At 35.9% G+C, this 27,440-nt stretch overlaps 1 protein-coding gene across 1 annotated transcript in view; it reads left to right on the plus strand.

Moving 5' to 3' along the window:
* Positions 1-717: 717 nt before the first annotated feature.
* Positions 718-27,440, plus strand: part of LOC150096144 (DNA polymerase zeta catalytic subunit-like) — a 48,708-nt gene continuing 21,985 nt past the window's right edge. Inside the window, exons 1-3 of the mRNA XM_090409622.1 lie at positions 718-882; positions 16,778-16,852; positions 20,054-20,207. Of these exons, the coding sequence (XP_090265748.1) occupies positions 20,069-20,207 (139 nt within the window). The 5' untranslated portion in view covers positions 718-882; positions 16,778-16,852; positions 20,054-20,068. The remainder of the gene's footprint in view (positions 883-16,777; positions 16,853-20,053; positions 20,208-27,440) is intronic.

Genomic DNA, 27,440 nt, shown 5'->3' on the forward strand with positions numbered 1-27,440 from the left:
CTCCAGAAACCTGTTAAATAACATATATGGTGAACAGACAAAAAAAAAAAAAAAACTGTAGAACTTATGGGAGGTTGTGTAGACAGAAGGTGGATCGCGTAGAGCTGTACATTAATGCAGAGTAACCTCCATAATATGTTCTGGGATTAGAGATGTCACGTAATAATAATAATGGCAACAACAACAACAATAAAAACAATGACAATAACAACAGCCATAATAATCTCTGCTGAAAAATGATAGAACAGTCTCGATATCAAATAATTGGTGAGAAACTTGAGTATCACCTCAAAAGAGTCAGTTATTAGTGTCTACAGATTTCTCTTAGATACTTGCTACTGAGATTTGAGAATCAAATCTCACCACCACTTCAGTTAGTGTAAATTTTAAGGCTGTCAGTTATTTTAACAATTATTGATTATCAGTGAAATTAACAATCATTGAACTATTACAGAATATAGTTTGGAATCTTAAAAACAAACATTTGCATGGACGTTATTTGCCGGCTATTTGGATATTTTGCAGTGGTTGTTAAATACACTAGATTAATTTCCATAGTTGCGTCATCAGATAAGATATTGGTTGCTTGCGAATAAACGCGCACGATTTTTCTCGAGAGATGGCGCGAAAGTACTTTCATGTAAAATGGAAGTAGAAACTTACAACATTAACCTGTTGCTAAGATAGCTATTGCAAAGTGTTGGCGTTTGACGGAAGTTACTTCGACTGTTTAGGTATCAGTGTAAAAGTAAAGTTTCTGTTTAATTTAGAGTGTGTGTGTGGTGCCTAAAGTGAAATCAGAAATGTACTTGTAAACGTCTTTTAGAAGCCCGGAGTTCCATATTTCTGGTTACAACTACGAAACTTCGTTAAGACAATGCGGTAAGTTGATCTTCGACATATGGGTCATCTGCTTTACCAAATAATATATCATCTTTGAAAATAACGCCATCAGTGTATTCTTGAGGAATCTAAATTTCAACCCGTTGTTGTTGTCGTCTTATCCTGTCCTTTGAAGAGTCTTAGATGTTTCCATGTGCTCCTTGAACTGTTTCGGCTATGTCGATTATTTTGTTTATATAGTGCTGTTGTTCAGGATTAGGATCTATTTCTTGCAAGGCTGCTGTAATTGCTGGACAGGTAAAGATGTGAGTGGGTGTCAGCTCAGTATTGGGGCAGTTGTTGCAGTTTCTATATGTTCTCGTATCATCTGTATTTATCTTCATTCCTCTATAACAGGGGTCTCCAAACTATGGCCCGCGGGTCAGATGCGGCCCGCGATATGATTTTATCCAGTCCGCCAATTGGACTAATTTTTCAATAAGAATCCGCAAAAAAAAAAAAAAAAATCCACGGATGTTGATAGATTTCAAATGCATTAATTAAAATTGTGTTCAAAATATATTCCCGAATAGCAAAAGGTAACCGTAATCCAAGTTACGGTCTTTCTGACTGTAAAAGGTCGGTTAAAATGGACTAACGAAGAAAAAAAAAAGAATTTTACAAACAAATTTGAAGAAATTTGCTTGTAAATTTATCCCAGTTTTTGGGACAACGTATCTTTGCGAAGAAATTTTTTCCTGAATGAAATATATCAAGTCAAAATGCAGGGCAAATTTATCTGATGAACATTTGAAATCGCTACATGTAATTAGCACTTCAAAATTTGAACCTGAGTTTAATAAGATTTTAAAAACAAACACAGTTACATCATTCACATTAATGGTTTTATTATAATTTGTGATAAAAATATGAGAATTTGCTGATAGTGTTCATTGTCATTAATATACGATAATTTAATCTCACATACTCTGTAATCAGTTTTTATCTACTTTCAATAAAACTCATATATCTAGTTCTGGAGTTTTTTTTTACTATGGCCCCACTGAACAGTGTTGAAGTACCCAATGTGGCCCTCACGGTGAAAAGTTTGGAGACCACTGCTCTATAATGTCCTGTTCATAGTCTTGCTATTGTGATGAAGGTCTTTCTGTCAGCATTGACTTCAGGAATTTGATGTTGTATCCTTGGTTTCAGTGGAATTAATTTAGCTTTTGCTAATGCATTAGCATCAGCAAGAGTTATCATGTGCGTTTCTTGGTTGAGTTCTCTGGCCTCTTTTGCTAATTTATCTTCAGCTGCTTCATTGCAATCAATGCCTACATGAGCAGGAATCCGTTGTAAAATGCAACTTTTTCCTAAACACTTTAGTTGATTCAAGAGTTTATGGGTGTCTTATGTGAGCTTGGTATTGCCATTTTTGATTGCCTCCATAGCTGATCTTGAGTCACTGTAAATTATAATTCCCTCAGATTGTTGAGATGATGATAATTTTAAGTAGGCGTTGAGTGCTTTATTTATGCATAAAGTTCGCTGGTAAGATTGGAAGCAATTCTCCCAGATCCAGCTTTTATTGAAAGCTTTTCACCTTTTGGGAGTAGAAGGAGAACACCAGCGCCTCCATTAATCATATTGGTGTCTGATGATCCATCAGTACAACAAATAACCTGTTTGGAGGATGAAAGAAGATTGATAGTATTTAGGCCTTTTTCTATGAGCATTTCTTTTGATTCTTTTTTTTGTACAGAGGTAAGGTTTAGATTTATGGAGGTATTTGGAGGTAAAGGACTGGAAAATAGAGGTTTGTTTAGGTGGACATTTAGTTGATCAAGACCTGTTTCCTTCCTGATAGTGTCATCTTATTGTAAAGTTTATGATCTATGAAGTCTGCATTTTTAATTCCAATGTTCATAAGTTTTTAGGGAGATATGATCACTTTGGTAGCTTCTGATATTATTTATGAATTTTATGGTGGCAAATTTTCATCTGTCCTCCAGCAGGTCGAGCCCACATTCCTGTTGGGCCCTGATGTTGTTAGTGGACGAGACTGCACCAATGATAATCTTGGATGCTTTTGCTTGTATTTTGTCTAATTTTTCCTTTACCGATGAGGCCGAAGGTGACCAGATAGGTGCTGCATATTCCATTATTGGTCTTATTAGTGTAGCGTAAGTAGTTTTGAGAATTTTTAGCTTTGCGCCCCAATTTGTTCCACAAAGCCTTTTCAGTATATTTAATTTTTTTAGAGCTCTGTTGGAAGTGTTAGAGATGTGTTGTGCTAAATGTAAGTCCTGATCAAGCGTAATACCAAATTTTGGATTTGTGACTTTTTCAATTAGCTTGTTGTTGATCATGACTTTAGGATTGTAGGAATGCCTATTTTTCCTGTCTGTACTAAAGGTGCTTAGTTTTGTTTTGTCTGGTTTGATTTTGAGTTTAAGTTCATCTGACTATTTTTCTAATCTTCTCATTGATTTGTTTAGAATCTCCTCTGATTCTTTGATTTTAGCACTTGTGTGCCAGATGGCTATATCATCTGCATAGCAAGCTACTTTGGTGTCTTCTGTAAGGTAAGGATGAATGTTATTGACATATAAAAGGAATAGTAAGGGACTGAGTCCTGGGGAACACCAGCCCAGGTTCTCCACTCTCTTGATATTGCTGCATTGATTCTAACCTTGATCTTTCTTCCTTTAATGACATCAGCAATCCAGAGTAAAGCATTTCCTCTAATTCCAATATCATATACTGTTTGTATTAACTTTTTGTATTTTTTGATCCAAACACAGTCGAAACCAGCAGTCATATCAAGGAATATGGCAGTTGTCTTTTTTGTTGGTTTTTCCTGAAATGAGTCTATTATTGTTTGGCAGAAGTGGAATAATTGATCTGTTGTTGAATGACGGGCTCTATAGGCAGTTTGGTAGTAGTTAATTTTCTTATTTTTTGTCAGCCAGTGCATTTCAACCCGTTATTCGAAACATTTCTCTCCTTTATATAATTTAATGGTTTTTGTGACTTGAAAGAAGTTTTTTTTACGACTTTTTTTTATTTAAATGTGCATGCTATCCACAAAAGACTGTTAGCCCGTGGTATATCAGTATTAATATCAAAGGAGGAATTTGACAGTCTCGTGATCTGCTGCAGTTGAGCCAGCAAAGGTTGGTTGATTGCTAGAGCCTCTGCTACTAATGGGTCTCACAAAAAGTTAAGCAAGTTTGAGTGCAGTTAGTAGTTGTAAGGGGTTCAATCGTTCGATGCTGTTGGCACACACTCTCCCTCGATGAGTCTTTGGACTCCCTGGAGGTGTCACATAATAAGAAAAACTTTTTTTCAAGCCTCCAGTAAGGAGAGTGACAGCCTCACAGCTGGGATTCGAACTTGCAGTTGTCATCATAGCAAAATAAGAATATTTTTCAGAATGTTTCGAACATTTCCTTGTATATAACTGGTTTAGATTTTTTATTCATTTTTTCTCTTATTCCATATGCATTTTTTCATTTACCTTCTGAATATACCAACTTTGCTAATTCTGTTTATTTCCATATTTAATTTTCCATCATCACTAAATTGTTCCCTACATATTTGAAATGTTTTGCTATAAATTTTCCATTCTAATGATATAGGAAATGATTTGAAGGGAAATATTTAGTTGTTTGCTAATGATGCAAAAGCAGGTAGCATAATAGTTAATCAAGGCAATATAGAATGCTAACAGTATGGGAAGAAGGTAATGGGTGCCAATTTACCCACCGAACTGGACTTGACATGTTTATATATCAATTATACATGGATGTGAAATGTCCATTGAAGTTAATACAACCTTTGGATACTATAGAAATAACATGGATCTGAAGTTTTTGTTTTTGATAATTTATTTGTATGACCATTTACGTGGGTAGTATGGAAAACTGTAAAGTCATGCATTTTAAGATAAAAAGATTAAAGCCCTCCTTCATCGATATGGTAACATCGATGGAGGAAATTGATGAATCTAAGGTTTGGGGATGTTGGTATAGTATTATGGCCAAGGTCTTTATAAGACCTTGGTCATATCTGGATTACTGTACTCAGGTCTGGTCAACTGGAGATGAAGTATTGGAAAGGAATGTGTCACCCCTCACAGCAATACAATGTCCACAGCAATGTTTAATCCTGTCCAGAAGCTCACTTAGTAATAACATTCATTGCTCCTGCAAAGCTCTTCTAAGTTCCTCATCATTTCATAGAAGAGGGTTTAGAGCAGCGACACATCTACCTTGAGCATTCCAGATATGCTCAATGGGATTAAGGTCAGGAGATGCATGGTTGGCTGGTCCATCCATATGTACAGTAGTCTCTTCTTGATGATATTGGTTCATGAGCTTTGCTTGATGAGGACAAGCATTATTGTCTTGTAGGATAAATGTCTCCCCTATCACATCAGCATATGAACGAACATACGGATCCATAACCTCATCTCTGTAAGTTGTAGCATTCGTGGTTCTGCTAGGAAGCACATACAGGTTGGTTCATCCACCCAACAAGATGTCTCTCCAGACCATCACACCACCTCTATAAGTGTCCCTTTCACGGATATTAGTGGAATGATAACGTGTCCTTGGTTCTCTCCAGATCTGCGCATGCTTGGTATCATTTTGTAGAGCAAATCGGGATTCATCTCTAAACAATACCAATCCCCAGTGATCTTGGGTCCAGTTGGCATGGAGCTTGACTCATTTCAAACATTCTCTCCTGTGATGTGAAGATAGGCACATGTCTACTGGTCACCCAGCATACAGACGACCTTCATGAAACCTTCTGCACACAGCGGAAGCAGATCCCAATGGTCCTGTAGCCAACATGAGGTCAGATTGTAGCTGATTTGAGGTAGCACTCCATCTGACTTTGGCGGGCTTCTACTCTTACAGTGGCTCTCCACCTGAATTCAAATTCATCAGTTAAATGATGTCATGCAGCCATATCCAAGAATTTTTCTATCATGAAATGTCTTGTCCTCACTCCAGAAATGAAACAGAAACCCGCTCCAAAACACCTGCTATATTTGCACCACTCATTTATAAGATAACCAGATTTAGCATCACTATTTACATAATGTGCCTAATTGAAAGAAACACACGTATTAAACACAGGGAAAATTATTTAATTGTAAATATTTCATCCTAAGTATCTTAGAGCATCATCAGTACAGTAGTTTAAAACAATAATAGGAATAACATACAGTTAGGGCGCATGATTACAATACAATTTCATTAAACGTGCGTAACGTGTTACAGAAGTAAAAAAAAAAAAAAAAAAAAAAAAAAATTAATTATTTAACACAATTTTGTATGACAATTTCCCATACTTTAGGAATAGTAAGAACGTCGTTGCAGTTTAAGTTTGATTGTTTCTTCATCTAAGAAGATAGTTTCATTAAGTAGCTTATTTAATTTTCTGAGTTGACATTTTGTAGGATCATAATCCAATTTGGCATAAGTATTATGATCTCAAAGAAGTAAATAAATCCTTAGATGATGAAACAATCAAAAAACTTAAGACATACCATGCAAGACCTCCTAGAATTTATGGCTTACCTAAGCATCACAAAACTAATTTTCCACTTAGACCCATCGTAGACTGTATCAGCAGTCCAACTTACAAGTTATCAAGATTCTTATCTAACCTTCTCTCCCCTCACATAGGCCACTCAGTCTCTTCAATCAAAAATTCTACTGAGTTTCACACAAAAATTAAAGACATTCAACTATCAAAAACTGACTTGTTAATCAGCTTCGATATTGTCTCCCTCTTCACAAACATTCCCCATAAAGAAACAATAGAATTACTAACTCAAAAATTTCTGTCTGATATAGTTGAATTGTTCAAGTTTGTTATTGCATCAGGTTACTTCACCTGGAAAGGTCATATTTACAAGCAAGAAGAAGGAACAGCAATGGGATCTCCTTTATCACCAAACCTAGCAAACTTGTTTCTAGAAAAGAACACCTCGAAGAAAACATATTCACTTTTGAACCCAAACCAAAAATTTGGTTAAGATATGTCGACGACGTATTTGCAGTCTGGGATCTCCTGAACATGAATTACAACTGTTTCTAGATAAAATTAACCTTCTTCATCATTGCATCAACTTTACGTTAGAAAAAGAATCTCCACAGGGTATCTCCTTTTTGGATTTACACATCCAAAGAAAAGAAGACAGTTCCATCGCCACGTCTCTGTCTTTCGCAAGCCTACATTCTCAGGTCGCTACATTCACAATTCTTCCACTCATCATCCATCTGAGAAATCTGACATTATTAAATCACTAGTTTCCAGAGCACACAAATTCTGCTCCTCTGAAGAATCTTTAAACCATGAATTAGAAGTAATCAAAAATACAGCCATCCTAAATGGATATAATCCTAAAACAACTCAAAAAATCATCAGTCACTTCTCCACACATCAAACCAGACAGGAAGAAGTCCACGGGATTCCCATACCTTACATCAAAGGCATCTCCGAACGTCTTTCTAAAATTATGAAGAAATACAATTTTGCCACTACTTACAAACCTATCAACCAAATTTACAACTTGTTACCTTCTCCTAAGGACAAACTCTCACCTTTGATGTTGTCTGGTGTTTGAGATTCCATGCTCATGCAAATTGCCTTACTTTGGACAGACAGGTAGGTCTGTTCAGAAACACATCTCGGAACATCAAGACCACATTTGTCTTTTTAAACCGCAGAAATCTGGCCTCTCTCAACACGGAATTGAAAATCCAAACCATAGGATCCATTGGGAAAAGTCTAAACTTTTACATAGATCTTTATATAAACATGAACGTTTATACAAAGAAAGTTCTGAAGCCCTACTACACAGACCAAACTTAAACCACAATGACGTTCTTACTATTCCTAAAGTATGGGAAATTGTCATACAAAATTGTGTTAAATAAATAAATAATTAATAATTAATTATGAAAGAATTAAACCAAGAATCAGTAATAGAAAAAACTAAAAATATAAACATAAATGGATGGAGCATGTTCAAAGAATGAAAACAGAAAGATTACCACAACAAGCCTTAAAGTATAAGCCATTAGGAAAAAAAAACCAGGATGTCCTCTTAAACGATTCAACGATGACTTCTAAGGTTGGAACTGGCCATGCTAGGCCTAAATCCTTGATATGCATGATGATGATGATGAATTATTATTATTATTATTTATTTATTTTTTTTTTTTTTTACTTCTGTAACATGTTACACATGTTTAATGAGATTCTATTGTAATCATGCGCCCTAACTGTATGTTATTCCTATTATTGTTTTAAACTACTGTACTGATGATGTCCTAAGATACTTAGGACATCATCAGTACAATAGTTTATTATTATTATTATTAAACAAGACCTCATGGAGTCAAAGACTCATCTAGGAGGTCCATTTATCTCATACACATCTCATCATACCGTGTCTTAAACACATTCAAACTCCTTGCAGACACCACACTCTCAGGCAAGGTATCCCAATCACTCACAACTCTGCACGAAAAAAACCTGCCTCTCACTCCCCTACTCATACCCTCTTTATACAGTTTCCAGGGATGACCTCTGGTTCTCCCCTGATCTCCCACTATTCTCTGTAGAACTTTTCCACCATTGATCCTATAACAACCCCTTACCAACTTGTAGGTCTCTATCATATCTCCCCTCTTCCTTCTCTCCACTAGACTCTGCAAATTGCATCTTTTCAATCTTTCCTCATACTCGACATTCCAGAGGTCAGAAACTACCTTAGTCAGTCGCCTTTGGACCCTTTCCAACATCTCTTCATCCTTCTGAAAACCAGGTGACCAAATCTGGGCACAATAGTCCATGTGTGGCCTAATCAAAGCCTTATACAATGGAACAAGAATTTCCCTACTTCTACACGTCAGTGTCCTCCACATCATTCCCAGAAGTCTTTGTGTTATCTTCACAATTTTGGGCATGTGTCCCCTAAATTTTAGATCCTTATCCACTATCACCCCCAGATCTCTTATTTCCTCTGCTTCCAACAATATATTCTCACCAAGCATAAATTCTGCATCCCATCTTTGTTTTCCAAATTTTAAAACCTTACATTTTGCAACATTGAACTCGCATCCCCATTTGCTTACCCAATCACTCAATTTATTCAAGTCTTCTTGCAAGGCAAACAACATCTTCACTACTCTTTATGGTTCGTCCCAACTTTGCATCATCTGCAAACAACTGAATATTTCCATTCAAATCTTTGCCAATATCATTAATATACAAGTTAAATAGTAATGGCCCTAAAACAGACCCCTGAGGCACTCCACTAGTGACTTTTCCTGGATGTTGCACCCCCATACACAACTTGTTGATACCTATCAGATAGCCAGTCTCCAATCCAATGCACTAATCTAATATCCAACCCCATCTGCTCTAGTTTGACTGTCAACTTATTATGAGGTACTCTATTAAAAGCTTTTGCGAAATCCAAGTATATTACTGTGTATCCTTCTCCTCTGTCCAAGGAAGCAGTCACTTTATTGTAATAAGTAAGTAGATTACTAAAACATGACCTCCCTTTAGCAAATCCATGCTGTCCATCAAAGATTATACCATTGTTGTCAACCTAACTCTGGATCCTAGTTCTCACAAGCTTCTCCAACAACTTAACCACGACACCTGACACACAGATAAGCCTATAGTTTGATGCTTGAGTTCGATCACCTCCTTTATGAAGTGGCACAATCTTGCCCTCCTTCCACTCTTTAGGGACTTGACCAAGTGCAAGACTCGTATTAAAAAAATATGTCAAGGCAGGTGTCAACTCTCTGGCACATTCCTTCAGAATACGCGGTGATATATTATCAAGTCCCACAGCCTTATTTACATCTAGTTTACTCAACTCCCCAAACACCTCTTGCTCACAGTCAGTCTCTCCTCCCCATCATCAACTGCTCTTAATCTCTCCATGAAGTCACATTCACAAGATTGAAAGATCTTTATGAACTGCTCATTAAGTATCTCCACCACACATTCTGCAACAGCTGTCTTTATACCATTTCCTCCAATCAATGTCATCCTTCCATAATCATTCTTTCTTTTGCTGGCTACATATCGAAAGAACTCCCTAGGATTCTTTTTGGCTTCATTAGCTAACTGCTGTTCATACCTCTCTTTAGCTACTCTCACCAACCAAGTCACCCTCCTTGTCTGGTCTTTGTAGACTTCATGAAATTGGTTACTTCCACTTCTCTTATGCTGCCTCCACAATGCCCTTTTTCTCGGTATTGCATGCTTAATCTCTTTATTCATCCATCTCACACCTACCTTATTTAACCTTCTCACCCATGGTATACATTTAGACATTGCATCTACTAAATAGTTTTTGAAAATCCCCCAAGCTGCATTGATCTCTTTTCCAGCTAACTCCTCATTCCATGCTACACCTGCAAGCTGTCTCCTGAGCTCTTCATAATCATCCCCCATGTAGTTCCACATATACCCTTTTTTCACAGGGGTCCTTGCACTGCTGGCAACCACCCAGGTAATCACCTCATGGTCACTTTCACCAATTGGTGGATGATTTGACACCTCATTGATAATTACATCCTCTAATGAGATGACCAAATCCAAGACCCTTAATCCTCGTGTGCCCTCTGTTACATACTGTCTGAGGTAGTTATCCCTCAAAAACTCAAGAAACTCATTTTCTTTACTTCCAGTTGCTATCTCTTCATTCCAGTCTATATTGCCATAATTAAAATCACCCATAATGATCACCCTTTTCTTATTTGCTTGGCTTATTTGACTATACATTTCATTATCACCACCATCCACATTACCAGGTCTATAACAACATCTCACCAAGTATTTGATTCTATTCACCTCTATCTCACACCATACTGCCTCAAAACCACTGGCCCTATTTCCCTCTTGCATCTCTACCTTGTATGGACATAACTCTTTCTCTATCATCAATAGCACTCCCCCTCCCTTTTTACCCCTTCTATCCTCACGAAACACATCATACCTTTCCATCTCTATTCCTGTCAGGATGTCGTCCTCATCTAACCATGTCTCACTTATTCCGACAATCTCTGGGTGCAACCATTTCATCCGCCTTGTTTCTTATACTTCTAGCATTGGTATACAAACACAACAACTCATTTCTGGATCTACAGCTAGTTCCACTGATACCACTCACTCGATGTGATCTCTCCATGCTGGACTGGGGCCATTTCCCTTTCTGCTTCTTCATTTTAGAACCCTTTGCAATTCCATCTGTTTTCTCTTGATCCCTGGTCATCCCATTACTTTCCTGCCTACACATGTTCTCACCTCCTCTTGGAGCATCCACCTTTCTCACGCTGTGTACCCCTGTCCACCCTGAGCCTCCCCATTTCCCTGCTCCTCTTGCACACCCATTCTCTCATTTTCTATACTCATACCACTCACTTCTCCATTCATTTCCACTTCTTCAATCTCTCCTGTCTTACTCTCCTGCTCTTCCACATCACTCCCCTCTCGATCTGATTCATTCTCTCTATTCACTTCTCCACTTTCCAGCAGCAGTCTCTCCAAGCGACTCACGCCATAACCACTCAAATGCAGTCCATCGCTCCCATACAGCTCACTTCGTCCCTCAAACTCATTCCACACATTAACAAACTGTATTCCCATTTCCTCACACATTTCAGCCAGAATATCATTCATAATCCTTGCTCTCCGCCTCATTTCACCACAATCATATCTAGGCAACACACTGACTACCCTTCCTGTCACACTATTCTCTTTTTTATTCTCTTCTTTCCAAGCAGTCTCCTGACATTCATTTTGACATGCTCTTTGTTCTCTCTCAAATCATTTGTACCAATTAATACACTTAACTCTTTTGCTCGCTTCCGCCTCATATTCAATGCCTCAATCACTCTACTCATTTTACCGCCTGGAAAACATACCTTGTGCATTTCATCCTCTAGCACACCTTTAATAATAGAGTCGCCATACAACGCCACTCGCTCATCTTTCGTTAACTCTTTCATGCCATCATGATTTATTTTAATAGTTTTGACCTGAATTCTCTTAATTTCATTCCGCATCCATTTCAATTCTTGCTTCATCCAATCCAATTCACCTTCCGAACCTCGCAACATATTCTTTCTATCATTAAATCTTTCTAACTTTCTAACTCTCAATCCCCCTCTTCTCACTTTCCCTCTCATTTATCCTTCTTTGTTTCTGTACTTTCAGTCCAACATACGTCCAACTTTCACTATCATTCTTCTCACTTTCACTCTCATTTATCTTTCTTTGTTTCCATACTTTTGGACTAACATGCATCCAACTTTCGCTATCATTCTTCTCACTTTTACTGTCATTCATCTTTCTTTGGTTCAGTACTTTCGTTCCAACGTTCGTCCAACTTTCGCCATCATTCATTCTTTTTTCACTATCATTTATTCTTTTGATTTTTTTTACTTGCGATTTCTGCACCACGGCATTTCTACTTTCATTCGTTCTCTTAATTTCGTTTCTTTCTGCCTCACTTTCGTCCCTTTTAACATCCGTTACGGTTGTCAAATCGCTCTTTTTCTTTTTTCCTGATTTTTTTAACATTTTTTCGCCTGTCTTTCTCACCATCCTTCTCGTTCAAACATGCACTCGCAACACAATCGGTACTAGCACTTTCTGTCATCAATTTCATATTCGCATTCATCAGTTCCTCGTTCAGGTCATACTTCGCACACACCCTTCTTCCATCCACACTGAACATCCACAAATCATTTATGTAATCGAAGGAATACATATAACAGACCTCACACTTAATGAAACGACTGAAATCTAAATTAAAATCATGGAATGACAATGCCGCCGCCATTTTTTTTTTTTTTTTTCTCTGCAGGTTACTAGGTCTAATAATAACGATTTCGTAATGTAGTTTAGGCAAGAAAAAACCCCCACACTAATAATATCGGTAGCGTACAACGTTTACAGCCGCTCTTACTTGAACAATTACGCCTATATACTTAATTATTCCTAGTAAAACTTATCTGAATCAGGAGCTCTTCAAATCGTGTCCACAGCGCTTGGCCCACTCAATATTTACAATTAAATGTTTACAATTAAATAATTTTCACTGTGGTTAATACGTGTGTTTCTTTTAATTATGATCGCACCACAGGTTTTGTTATTTTAAAAATAATAATAATAATGTGCCTAACTTTCATCCCCCCCCACCCCCCGAGTTATCGGGATTTTTCTCTTTGTTCCTTAATTTGTGGCAACCAGTATATTTTCAACAACCTGTTGCTTTCATGAAAGTTTATATTGAACATACATGTAATGGAGGGGTCCAGCTTCTAGAGTGCTGGATCTGATCATAGTATTAGAGAACTTAGCAGTAACCATGCTGCCTTCCTGGGGAATTACATTAGTCTTAACCAACGAGATTGCCAGACATGCCAAATCTTCTTCCTCTTGTATCTTTTCCCATCTATTTGGGATTAGCCTTTTTGCATGATGAGACTATATGCATGATCCCAACTGACTTGTCACAGAGTCTGACATTGGGAGGAAGGGGAGGAAAGGTATTTTTGTCTCTGTTTCACGGGGTCAGTTTGCCTGTTCTGAGGGACAAAAAACCCGAGTTTCCAGGAGAAATACCCTTCAACTCTGTATGAGACTGACTTATTCACCTTTAGTTGAAAGAAACTAGATAAAAGTTCCTCACATCATGGATGGGAATTGAACCCAGGTCTTTCTGACCAAAGGGCTTTGTCTATACCAACTGAGCTACAGAGGCTCTATTGCCAGACATGCAGAATTAATTTTGTGTCATTACATGACACTGCTCTGAGCTGAGAAGTCGACTTACAGGTATCATAAGAATTTGGAGGGAAGAGATGCTAACAACTTGAGAGATGATCAACAAGTATTTGTTTGAAGAAAGCAGTTTCAGATCTATGTCCAGAGTCTGGATGATAAATCAGTTAGGAGTTAGATGGATGAAGCATCATTAAGCAGAAGTTGCAGAAAAAGTTGTGGACAGAATACAGAGAAAAAAATAATCAGCAAGGCCATGAGCAATAGAAGGCACAGGCAAGAAGGGTGACCTGTATGGTAATGAAAGCTAAAGCTAATTATGATAGGAAGCTAGCCAATTAGCCCAAAAGAAATTCCAAAAAAGTTGTTTTGCTATGTGGGTAAAAAGAATGTCTATGGAAGGATGACTTTAAAATGTTCTGGTCTATAGCCACTAATTTTATCAGCTATACAGATGATAGTACTCTCCATTCATTTGACAAAATGAATAGGATGTCTATCCATGCAGTGGATAGACATCCCAAGCTTCAAGATCATTTACAATCAGTACCTGAAATAGTGATCCGTATATCGTCTTTCAATCTGGTGGCATTGAATATGACAATCTAGTCACGTTCAATGCCACCAAAACCCAGTTATGCCTTTTCAAAAAGAAAAAAAAAGGAAAAGAAACCTCAGCTCACCTACTTTCACTCTCAGTGATACTTCTTCTTCTCTCTTCCATCATCTATGTGGATGATGATGAGGCTGAATGAACGCTTTCTACTTCTGTCTGTCCCAGGAGAGTCCGAACAATTCTGTCCAGGTGATTAGATCTCTCTCTCTCTCTCTCTCTCTCTCTCGACACTTACTTCTAGACCCTCTTGGCATAAGTCTATTACATCAGTAACTTCCTCAGCCTCCAAAAAAACAAGTATTTTCTTTCATTCAAGAATGCTATTTTACACTCAGCCAACTCTTAACTATATACAAATCCCCAATCTGTTCATGCTTAAAATGGTGCTCACATATTTGGGATGGTGCACCTAAAACTTCCCTAAAAATTCTTGATGCTATCCAGAGGAGAGCAGTTTGGCTCATAGATGATTCCTCTTTTACAGATTCACTGTGTTTCAGCACTAATTATAAATGATATTGAAGCTTAGGATGTCTGTGCACTGAATGGGAGCAGATTGAAGCTACTGATTTGGATGGCTGATGGACAGTAATGTAGATAATGATTTAATGGGAAATATTCATTGTTTGGTGATGATGAATCAAAGCTCAGAAGAGCAGTAGTCCATGAAAATGATCGCTCTTGCAGGATGAATTATTAAATAGACCTGTGTCATGAGCAATAGTAGATGGCCGCCAGGTTAACGTGAACAAATGTATGGTTTGCACATTGGTATAAAGAAATCACAAGCTGTATACTATATGGAAGTGAACTGCAGAAAATTAATGACACTAGGAAAGCCATATTGCATGATACCATATTGAAAAGGAAACCAAAACAGTACACCAGATCACATGGCTGTTGAAGAACACACTAACAAGTAGGGATAAGGAGTTTATTATTTCCCTTTATAAGGCTTTAATAAGACAAATTTGGACTACTGTGTACAGATGTGGTCACATTGATTTCATTGGAATGAAGTGGAGAGGATCCAGTGGTAAATGACTAAGATTGTGGTAGGTCTATGAAATGCTCTCTATGAGAGTAGATTGAAGGTCTGCTACAGGCTTCAAAAACTAACTGATAGGTGAATAAGAGTGGACATAATAAGTTATTCAAGGAGTTTTATATGATTGACATCGAAGACTTTTTAGTATATGAGTGGGGGAGGGGGAGGAGAGAGAGAGTGTGTGTGTGTGTGCATGTGTTCTGCTTCTGGAAATTGTAAAAAGGGTGTCAGGACTAGATCTTTTGCTCATAGGATGATGAATCAGTTTCCAAAGATGGGTTGTCACTGCTTAGTGAATGAGTTCAAGGATAGGTAATAGGTATTGTGTATACAATGATTAGAGTGGATTTGTCATGATGAGTTAGTGACTTGTTATGACAAATTAGACAGAGATGGCAGATCAAATCATGATAGATGGCAGATCAAATCATGATAGATGGCCAAGAAATAATAATAGTAAATTGTATTATATGTGTTTCTAACAAAAATGTATTTTTGTGAAATAACTTGAATCTCCAGGCTTCCTGGGCATAAATTTGTTCTTTTTTATAAACTTGGTTTTAATCCTTTTTCCCAAGTAAGCAAACAGATATTTAAGTCAAGTTTGCACCTGAAGTATTTTCAGGTCTGAGGCAACTCATGGTAAAGGTGGAGTAAGCTCTGATCACTTTCCCTTAGTATCTCCCCTAATGCAAAGCACATCTCCTTGCAGACATGTATGATGCTATGTATCAAGGGAAGGGCCACTACTCAAACCACTTTTGACCTTTATTATTTTACCATAAAATTGCTTGGTATCTTTAATGGATAGTATACCCAAGGTAAAAAATTTCTACATAAATTTGTTCTATCTCTAGTTTTCTCATCTCCCCAAATCCAGACTCACACAATATGGTATTCTATATATGAACAACTACTTACTCTCTACTGATTCCATGTTGTCACATCTAAGACATTACACATCTAGTGTAATTTCTGAAAACATTGTAAAAATTCATGAATATTCAGAAGAGATCAATCTGGATGAATCTCTCCTTCCCCACTGACAAATTGCTGATTTTAAGTATTCATTTGTCAAAGCATATTTTTTTAAATTTGTTAGAACACATACCAGCCGATTATCATCTATTCATTTAATAATTGCCAATTAAATCAACTTTGTATTTTTTGTATGTTTAAAATATTTGTGCTATACACAGTATAGTTAGTAAAGCTATTTAGTATGATGTTTCCAAAATTTGGGGAAGTTCATAATAACTTCACTAGCTTGATTGATCATGATGTTAGAATGAAAAACATGAACAATTTCTTATTTAGAAATAGCACTGGATTTCTGATAGACTGCAATGTTGAAATATTATGTTAAAACTAAATATTGAGACATACAAAAATAGTAATTGAATTATAATATTGGCCACATCCAAGTACAAACAATGTACTTTTTTTAATAGGAAATTCTTTGGTTATTTCATGGGTATGATCTACAGATCACATGTATGGAAAGGAAATATTTTTGAATCAAAATAGTAAGTATAGCACAGCATAATTAATTACAAGAATGTTGAGAGAATTGTGGGCTAATAATGGTACCTTGGAATTATGAATAACTCTAATTACAATTAAATAATTACCCGATGTTCCAAAGATTATACTGACATCATCTGGGATATATATATATATATATCATTGTATGTTATGTGATACTCATTCAAAGAAAAAATTCATTTGTTGTATTCTTTTACCATAGTGACTTATCAAAAAGGTGAGGAGAAAAAATTATAATGATTATTAGGCACAAAGCGATAAAATAGAAAACATGAATTCACAAGAAAGGAGTTATGGTAGAGTTTAGAAAGGTGAAAGAATAGTTACTCTTCTGTTCACTATGACTTGGCTACATCTGCATTGACTCTTTAGGTGACTAAGGAATATATTAAATAAGTGGACCTTGTGATCACAGAATGTCATCTGGGTATCAGCACAATAGACTTAAGATTTTAGATTAAATTAATTTAGCATTTTTCTCCCCTGCCATACAAGTTTAATTTGTTCCTGCAAAATGAGCTCAAGTAAAAATTCAAATATTGAGAATTAAATTCATATTAGTCATCACATTTTTTGTGATGCAACTGAATCTTGAAATAATTACCATTCATGTGCATTTTATATGCATTTACAGTATGTGTATATTAATCTATAAAAAAAAAAAGAATAAATCCTATAATACCTTTCATTCTACAAAAGGAGTAGGAATTATCTCTGACTTCTGGACAGCCAACAGTTCCTTACTAGATTTTTATTTTATTTTATTTATTTTATTTTTATTTTTTTTACATATGTAATCACCCCTACACACAAGCAGTGACAAGACTTAAAACATGACAGTGCTGTGTGGATACGCGATTGGAAGGAAAGAAGGAATCTATTAATGCATTTTTTGCATTAATAGATTAATTAATGCATTAGACTTGTATTCATTAGGGGAAAATAGTATGGGAAAGGTTGTACCAAAGAACAGAGATAGATGGAATGAAGGAAGATGATGATAAGTTGGTTCGATAAGTTTGGAACTGAACTGTATGGATATTGACCAGTGGCTGATTGTGTTCATATGGGATTAGAGGATGGTAAAGTTAATGTATGTAATTCGGTGGTCAAGTTAATGAAAGAGTGCATACAAAAATACTTAATGACATAATTCAGAAGCAGAGTTTCTCTAAGAAAGTAGTTAGAGTGAGTTCTCAGTGAGAAAGGGATCATCTGTTAAGTGGATAACTTTTTTATGAATACGATCAAGTATTCTGGTTTTGGGTGTACCATACCAAACATGAAAACAATATTTTAAGGTCATATGGATTTAGGATTTATAAAGTGTTAGGAGCTGAGCAGAAGAACAGTGATGTTTAGATTTAGAATGAAAAAAGAGTTTTGTAAACTGAAGAAGCTCGGATGTGATATATTTGTGCCAGGATAGGGTAGATGTGAAAGTCGAGAAAAAACTGATCTTTGTTAGCAATTTGAATATTATTAGAAGTGAAGAGATCTTTCTCACAAGAAATAATACAGGATTATGTTTCAGTAGCCTTGAATTCACTAGATTTTCTTTATCCCTACTAAAGAATGATGAGGAGAACAGTGTTTTGGCATCATTATTATAGATCTTGGAGCTTGAATCATTTAAGCACAAAGTTTTGTGAATGAATGACATCAATTCTGATTATTTGTAGACTTATGGGTTACTGAGTATGGCAGAAAATTATTTTACTTTTGATTATTTGAGTTATCACAGAAGTTGGAACAAGATTACCTAGTTATCATATTAATGTGTATGTGACATCTGCACATTAATATTATTAATGTCTGAGAGAGAGGTGAGATAAATCCAAAACGTTATTGGATTTCCTTTAGTATGACTAGGTTTCTTTCCAATTTTATGGTTCTTTGTCAAGCAATAAAGCATTGCTTTATTCCTTGACAAAGCAATTACTAACAAATTAATACCCTTTTTATTACTAGAATATTACAAATGAATAGTGATGGTTTGATTGTTGTTTATACTTGCTTCTTTGTGTTGATTGCTACACATACTTCATTGTATGAATGACACAATTCAGCTTTATATATGGTTGATGGATAGAAACTGGAATTTGTGTTGTGGTATTTCTCAGAGGTGAGAATTTCTATAGATTCAAGAATATCCCCCTGTACATTATCAAAGCAACAAGTTGATATTTTTAATCTTTCTCATTGTACCTCATGTGTTGGTTCTATCTTGCTAGATGTCTGGAAGTGAGAATTGACATAAAAAATATACTATATTTCTGATGTCACAGAAATATAGGTATTAATTACCTATAAATATAATCATATGCCATTGCCAATGTTGCAGGATATATTTGTTATATTTTTCTACATTTAGCTTGATTGATTTTTAATTTTTATTTATTGGAGGCCTGAAGCAGCTTGAAAAAGTTCCATATATTGATCACAAAAATTAAGCATCAGATCTACATCAAGCAAGAATGCTCACTGCTATCAGAAAACAAAACATGTTTCACAATAAGGAATTGGAACATCTAACCAGTCTGTCACAAACAATGGATATTAAAATAAAACAACACCAAGAAATTTATTCTGAATCATAAGGAACTTTAAAGGATATCAGTCTAACAAATATATTGCATAAGTAAAAATCATGTTATATCTGTTTACCATAGTCTAATCTCTGCTTCATTCAGCCAAGATGAAACAGAATTATTAAATTTTCCAGAGCATGCAAATAGACCCATAAGTAACCCATAACTGCTACAGTTGAGCAAGAAGACCATACCAAAAACTATCCTCTCAATGCCAGAGGTATTTTGTGACATGTCCTTGCTTCCAGAACATCTGATGACTTAGCAACAAGACATAAGGTACATTTGAAATGTAGAAAACATTGCTTTGATGGTCCAGAATGAAATATTCTCAAAACTACAAAAATCCTCACTTTCAGAAATACCACAACTTAATTGCAGTTTCAATCTATATCTGAAACTGTATTGTTCCATTTACACAAGAACACAAACAATAAACAACCTATGCTAGCATGTATAAACAAAAAATCAGATTATTTCTATCCATCTGTGAAATGGAATGAATATTGATTATAGCAACTAGATTAGAAATAAAATTCTCAGTTAATTATGCAATGCACAGTTTAAAATTTGAGCATTTTTCATATTTAGATCTTTTCTTCAATCATGCTTTCCGTAAGGATAGTAAATGTCGATCATTATCAGTCATATCCCATTAGAGGCCTTGATGTTGCTTATTCTGAGTTTCGTGGAGCAGAAGCTAACAAGGTGCCTGTCATTCGCATTTTTGGAATTACTCATGCAGGTAAGTACTACTTTTAACACATTCATGAATCTCCTCTTTTGATATTTATTCTTTTTAATATAATGATCTGCTTGATAAAACAAAGCTGTAAATTATACCTAACAAGAAATTCTTGTTTTTATCCTTTACCTAAATATGAGCATGTGAAGTAATATCACAGTAGGCTATTTTTATATGGGGATATGCTGATATTATTATTAACAACAACAATAACAACCATGGAGTCAGAGACTAATTGTGGAAGGTACATGCTATCGCACACAAAGTTCATCCAACCGTGCCTTAAACGATTCAGTGTGCCTACATTCACAACACACGCAATGCATTCCGCTCACCAGCCACTCTCCAAGCAAAGAACCTACTTCTCACTTCTCTGCTCACGTCCTCATTACACAGTTTCTAGGGATGGCCTTTTCTACCTCCCATTCTATGAAAAATTTCTTTCATATAACAACTCCTAACTAACTTATGTCTCAATCATACCCCCCCCCTTTCCCTCTAATATTCACGAAACTTTACAATTTACATTCTCTCAATCTATCTTCATACTACACATTTCAAAGACCAGTTACTATCTTTGTGAATCTTCTCTGGACCCTTTCTAAAGAAGTCACCAATCCAGTGACCAAATCTTTGCGCAATAATCCATATGATGCCTGATCAAGACCAGGGGTCTTCAACGCATGGCCCACAGAGCTCTTTGCTGTGGCCCGCTGGCCATTTTGAAAAAATAACTACTTAACATTAAAGCACGATTAAATAAAAAATAATTTTAATGAAGCCTGTGGGCCACTAAGCTATACTGCAGTATTTAGAATTGTAACATGCTTTCCAGATTCACAAGGAATGCTGTGCATTTGATACTTTACATAAAATCCTATAAAATTAGATATTAAATAGACATGCTTCTTCAGCCATCTACCAGCACCAAGCAGTACTTAAGTACTAGTACTAACATCGCAGGTAGATGGCTGAAGAAGTAGTTTGTTCGAGTGCACTGTCTAGTGCCTTCCAGATACATCGCGAAGGTTCTCGATACTTCGTTATTTTCATATAAATACAAGAGGATCTCATCCGCATTTGTAAACAGTGTGATATTCGTGTATAAGCGCATATAGGTTCGTTGTATCAGTCATAGCCTATTGTGGTTTTATGTTGCCAGACTTTTTTCATTAGTGTGAGATATATTCAGTGGATAATAAACATTACACGGCCATTTTGGATCATTTTTTGGGTTCACCTTCCATCACTATGGCATCTATGAGTAAAAAGCGTAGATCAAGTGTTTCAGGTTTTTAATGAAAAGTGGACCAATTTGTACTTTTTTGTGCCAATCGACGATAAGCCAGTCTGTTTAATTTGTCGTGAGCCAGTGTGTCAGTATCAAAAGAATACAATATTAAACAACACTGTGAGACAAAGCATGCATCCAATTCAATCACCTTCAAGGACTGCTTCTTGCGGACAAAATGAACTGTCTTCTTAAAAGGCAGCGGGAAGAGAGCGAAGCATGCATCAAAGTAAGTTATGTAATAGCTGAAAAAATTGCTAAAAAATTCGACTTGGACAGCGAATTTGTGAAAGAGTGTCTCATCGCTGCTAGTGATATTCTGTGCCCAAATAATAAGGAAGTATTTAAAATACCGAGTTTGTCTGGGGTAACTGTAGCACGTGTCAAAGAACTTGCCAATGACATTGAAGTAACTTTAAAAAAACGTTCATCCGAATTTACGTCATATTCACTTGCTTTAGATGAAAGCACAGATGTGAAGGATACAGCACAACTGGCTATCTTTGTCCGTGGCATTGATCAACAATTCAATGTGACAGAAGAACTGCTAGTGCTCATACCTATGAAGGGAATGACTAAAGGCATTAATATTCTTGAAGCTTTCAAGAAAACGCTCCAGCGTTTCGATCTCAGCTTAATTAACCTCGAGGGTGTGGTAACTGATGGCGTCCCTCCTATGGTGCAAAAGAATGAAGGGTTTATTGCTCTACTATGGAAAGAACTGGAACTAGAAGGAAAAGATTTTGTCCATTACCACTGTTTAATCCACCAGGAGAATTTGTTGCGAAAACTATTGGATTTGAGAATGTCATGAAAGTTATTGTGACTGTCATCAACATTATTAGGGCAAGAGGATTGAATCATCGTCAATTCCAAGAGTTTTTGACCCAAGAGTGCGAAGCAGATCACGGCAATGTGGTTTATTATAGTGATGTGCATTGGTTGAGCAGAGGGAAGGTTCTAAAAAGAGTCTTCAACTTAAGGAGCAAAATACAGCAGTTCATACAAACCAATGGGAAGCCGATTGCGGAATTTAACGATCCAAAGTGGATGACAGACTTTGCCTTTGTGACTGACATCTTGTTGCATATAAATGACCTAAATACGCAGCTGCAATCCAAAGAAGAACTGGTGCACATTCTGTTTGATTACATCAAAGCTTTTGTGGCCAAGCTCAAACTTTGGGAGGCACACTCACAAAAAAAGACTTAACTCATTTTCAGGTTCTCGCTGAGTCCAACTGTTCATCTCTTGATGAATACGCTACGAATTTAGCTGTGTTGCGAAGTGAGTTCGAAGATAGATTTAGTGATTTTCGTAACCAACATTCTTCTTTAGATTTATTTTCAATGCCATTCAGTGTCACTGCTGCCGAAATGCCAGGCTCAGTACAAATGGAGCTGCTTGAACTCTAAAACAACTCTTCTTTGAGAGAAAAATTATTCAATGTGCCCTTGCTTACATTTTATAAAGAGTACATTTCTGAGGACGCATTTCCTAATCTTTGCGGGCATGCTTTGAAGATGTGCGCTTTGTTAGGAAGCACATACTTATGTGAGCAGTTCTTCTCCAGAATGAAGCATCTGAAGTCCAAGACAAGAACTCAGATTACGGACCAACATCTCGAGAATATTCTGTGCATAGCGACTTCCAACATTGATGCCAACATTGACAAGCTGGTCAAGGAAGAACATTGCCAAGCTTCCCATTGACATTGTAAAGAATGAATGTTTTCTTCATTAAATTATCTTTTTTCAAGTATTGATTGTATTTACTTATCATAAACACGACCCCTACCTATGCTCTTAAAGCTGAGTTCATTTATTTTTATAGAATTTTATGTAAAGTATCAAATGCACAGCATTCCTTGTGAATCTGGAAAGCATCTTACAATTCTAAATACCACAGTATAGCTTAGTAGCCCGCAGGCTTCATTGAAATGTTTAATGCAGCCCACACTGTCTGAAAGGTTGAAGACTCCTGCCTTATACAATAGTATCACAACCTCTTTATTTCTGCACATCATGGTCCTTTGCATCATTGCCATTATCTAATGTGACAACTTCACAACTTGTGCAATGTGGCCACTGAATTTCAGGTCCTTGTCTACCACAACTCCTAGATCTCTCATTTCTCCTAACTCCTTTAAAGATTTTTCCATGAAGTGTATACTTTACATCCCATCATCACTTGCCAAATTTCTTATACTTTGCAACATTCTATTGCCACTCATACAATTTATTCAAGTTGTCCTGTAAGGCTGCAACATCTACCTAACTCTACATTGCTCTCCCCAATTTTACATCATCTGTAAACAGTTGCATATCACCAATTAAACCTATCCCAATATCATTAATATACAAATTGAATAACAGTGGCTTCAATACAGACCCCTGTGGCACTCCACTAGTGACTTTTCTTGTTTAGGATACTGTGCCCCTCCATATACAACTTTCTGATACCTACCTGATAGCCAGTCATAGATCCAACTTACTAGTCTGTTATCCAGTCCTGTTCATTTCAGTTTATTTAACAGCTTGTTGTTTGCCAGTCTATCAAAAGCTTTTGCAAAATCTAGATATACCATGTATATGTATCTACCTTCTCCAAGACATTTTGTCACTTTGTTATAGTACATATTTAAAACATGATCTCCCTTTAGCAAACTCATGCTGACAACCACAAAGAATGCTGCTACCATCAATCTATTTCTTTATCCTTCTTCTCCCCAATCTCTTTAGTACCTTCATCACAACTCCAGATATACAGATTGGCCTGTAATTTATAGCCACAGCTTTATCACCACCTTGATGCAGTGGAACAGTTTTACCTTCTTTCCACTCTCTTGGAACCTGTAGTGTTGTAAGACTTATTAAACATGCATGCCAATTCCCTTAAGATGTTGTGATATGTCATCAAATTTTTTTGTCTTATTGACATCAAGCTTATGTATTTACTCATATACCTTGGCCTCACACCTTCATTTCACATCATATTATCCTAGTATTCCATAATGTACTGCACACTTCCTTTTGGACATATACATGGCAAGACACATGTCCTTTTGGACATGTATGTTGCCATGCATTATGGGAAAGGTCACCACCCAGATCAGTTTCAGTCTCAATTGAGGTAATAAGTTTGTTCAAATTTAATGTTGCCTAAACTATTGGAGTTCATTAGAACTTATATATGCATATTTTATGAGAGATCTGTCTCCTGGTTCATTGCCAAGTAGTAGTATCATGCACAGCAAGGCAAAAACCTACCACTCTTCAAGATCTCAGCTGTACTAAGTAATAGGCAAAAACCTACCATTCTTTGACTTTTTAGATCTTAGCATTGAAAAGCCACAGCATTATTGTAATCTCATGAGCAGCAGCTATATCAGCAGAGATGCTGAGAACTAAGTCAGTGTTAGAAGTCATATTTCTATACAGAAGTGGGAAAATGGCACATTGCCATAGGATTAAATATTCTTGGTGATAATTGAAGCAAGTTTTTTTTTTGCTTAAAGTAAATTATACTTCACAAGAAATTTTATTAAGTATAATTTATTATGTAACTAAACAAAAAAAAAATTGATAAACAAAACAGGACTAGTCTTCTCAAATTAGTTGTTAGATAATGCATAATATTTGATGATAAATGTTGTCTTACAAGGAGTGCCTTACATCAGAAAGTTCTGGTGCAGAATGAAACTGAGTTTATTTTTATTTATTATTTTCTTTATGATAATCCTGAACATAAGTTATTAAGCCTATAGTAATCTAGGATTGTGGACAGACAGGAAGCGGAGGAGAAAGAAGAAACTTATTTCTATTAGATTTGAAGATCTATAATGTATTTTATCTGATTTAAATTAAGGACATCTTCCCATAATAAAGTAATACACTATGAGAAAGACCCCATTGATTCATTTTCTGAGTATATTTTTCCTTGCTGCCATTATAGTTATACCTTTGGTGATAAAGTTTGGTAGCAAAGTCTTAATGCTCTAGTATGAATATTATTAGCAAAAAGAAAAAAGCTTTATCTTTATATTCAGCAAACCAAAGCATTTTTAGAACAGATATGTAAATATGTGTGTTAAAAATTTTATAAATTGTCTGTTGCATTTGTAATCGTTTCATCCCCTGTTTAAACCTTTTAATGAGATCTGAATTATCTACTATACTCTTTTGTATATATTTTATCATTATGTTAGTTCTTGATTTGGCATTATGATACACTGAGATCCTTTATCACAGTAGAACTGTAATTAGTACTGACCACTGGATGTAGAAGCAAAATTTCACTAGTCTATAATTGAAATAAAGAATAATTAGCCTTAGGACAAAATGCTTGCTGTACACAATAGCTTATTACTGAACTTCAAGTGCAAGTTTTCTTTCCTTTGTGATGCCAACTCTCAGCCTTGTGTCAGTGACAAATTGGATACTCTTCACATTCAGCGATTTTTTTTTTTTTTTTTTTTTTTTTTTTTTTTTTTGTAAAATACTGTTTGAACAAGAAGAAATAAAACAGTATGAAGTGTGGATATTACATTGAAAAGAACAGTATGTAAGAAAGTTTTAAAAAGAATTAAAGTTGAGAAGCTTTGACAAGTAAACTATAGACTCGACTATACAAACATTATTGAAGAAAATTTGAAGCAATTTGAAAACAAGAACCAAACCTTGGAGTCTCAGTGACAAACTCTGAAGAAGACATTGATTTATTCAGCTAGAGAGGGGTATGTGTTGAAGTTGTCTCTAAGGATAGAAAAATGATGGACACAAGTAGTTAAAGAAGCAGTTCTGGAAAAGAAGAAAGCATACCAAAAGTTCATAGCAAACAGGTTGGCAGAATCCCTAAAAGAATACAGAGAAAAATGTAAGAGAACTAAGCTATGTGTAAAAGTAGCTAAACAAAAGTCATGGGAAGACCTTTGGTAAGAATATAGAAAATAAATATGAGGAAAATGGCAAAATATTCTGGAGGCTATTGAAAAAGCTTAGAAATTGAGGAAAGAGTACTTAAGGAATCAAAGACGATAAAGGTAACATGAAAACTGAAGTTAAGGATATTCTAGATGTCTGGAATAATTACTTTGAAAGACCATTAAATGAAACAGCAATGACAAAACCATATTAGAGCATTTTCAGGAGGAATGAAAAGAGGAGTACACATTAAATACATGAGATAGAAAAAGCCATCAAAAACTTGAAATGTGGAAAGGCAGCTGGAGTAGATGATATTCAACCAGAAATGCTCAAATATGGAGCTATAAAAGTTCTGCAGTGGCTACACTGCATAATCCAGAAGGCCTGGTCAGAATGTCGAATTCCAGATGATTGGTGTAGAGCTCTCTTAGTTACCATCTATAAAAAAGGGAATGAAACTCTACTTAATGTTCCAGGTAAGATTCATGTAAACATACTTGGAAAGAGGTTGAGAAAGATTGTAAAAGAGAAACTTGCAGAAGAACAAGCTGAGTTCAGGCCAAGTAGAGGTTGTCAAGATCAAATTTTCACCTTATGACAAATAGTTGAGAAATCATAGGAATATGATAAAGTTCTGTATTTAAGTTTTGTAGATCTGGAAGAGGCATGACAAGGCACCCAGAGAAAAGTTTTTCAAAACAGTCCAATTGTATGGGGTAAATGGAATATTATACAAAACAATACGTCATCAGTGATGATGATGATTGAAAATGCTATATTCAATTCCACTCATAATCTTTATTCATTGTCTGATGTGCCAGAGGTGGTTTCAGCTAAAAATTCAATATATTATAACTAAAACTCTAACATCTGTCTTCTCCTGTAGAAGCTCATAATGGGGAAGAAAAAAAAAAAATACACACACACACGTATATTAGAACCCTAAAGTGTTTGTGTGGAATTTGAGACGAGCTTCACTGTGCAGAGAGTATTCAGAAGTAAAGGTGAAGAATTCAG

Source organism: Typopeltis vanoorti, chromosome 19 (assembly GCF_054136105.1).
Source record: "Typopeltis vanoorti isolate ZY-2024b chromosome 19, IOZ_Tvanoo_1.0, whole genome shotgun sequence".
In the NCBI taxonomy this organism is placed as follows: Eukaryota; Metazoa; Arthropoda; class Arachnida; order Uropygi; family Thelyphonidae; genus Typopeltis; species Typopeltis vanoorti.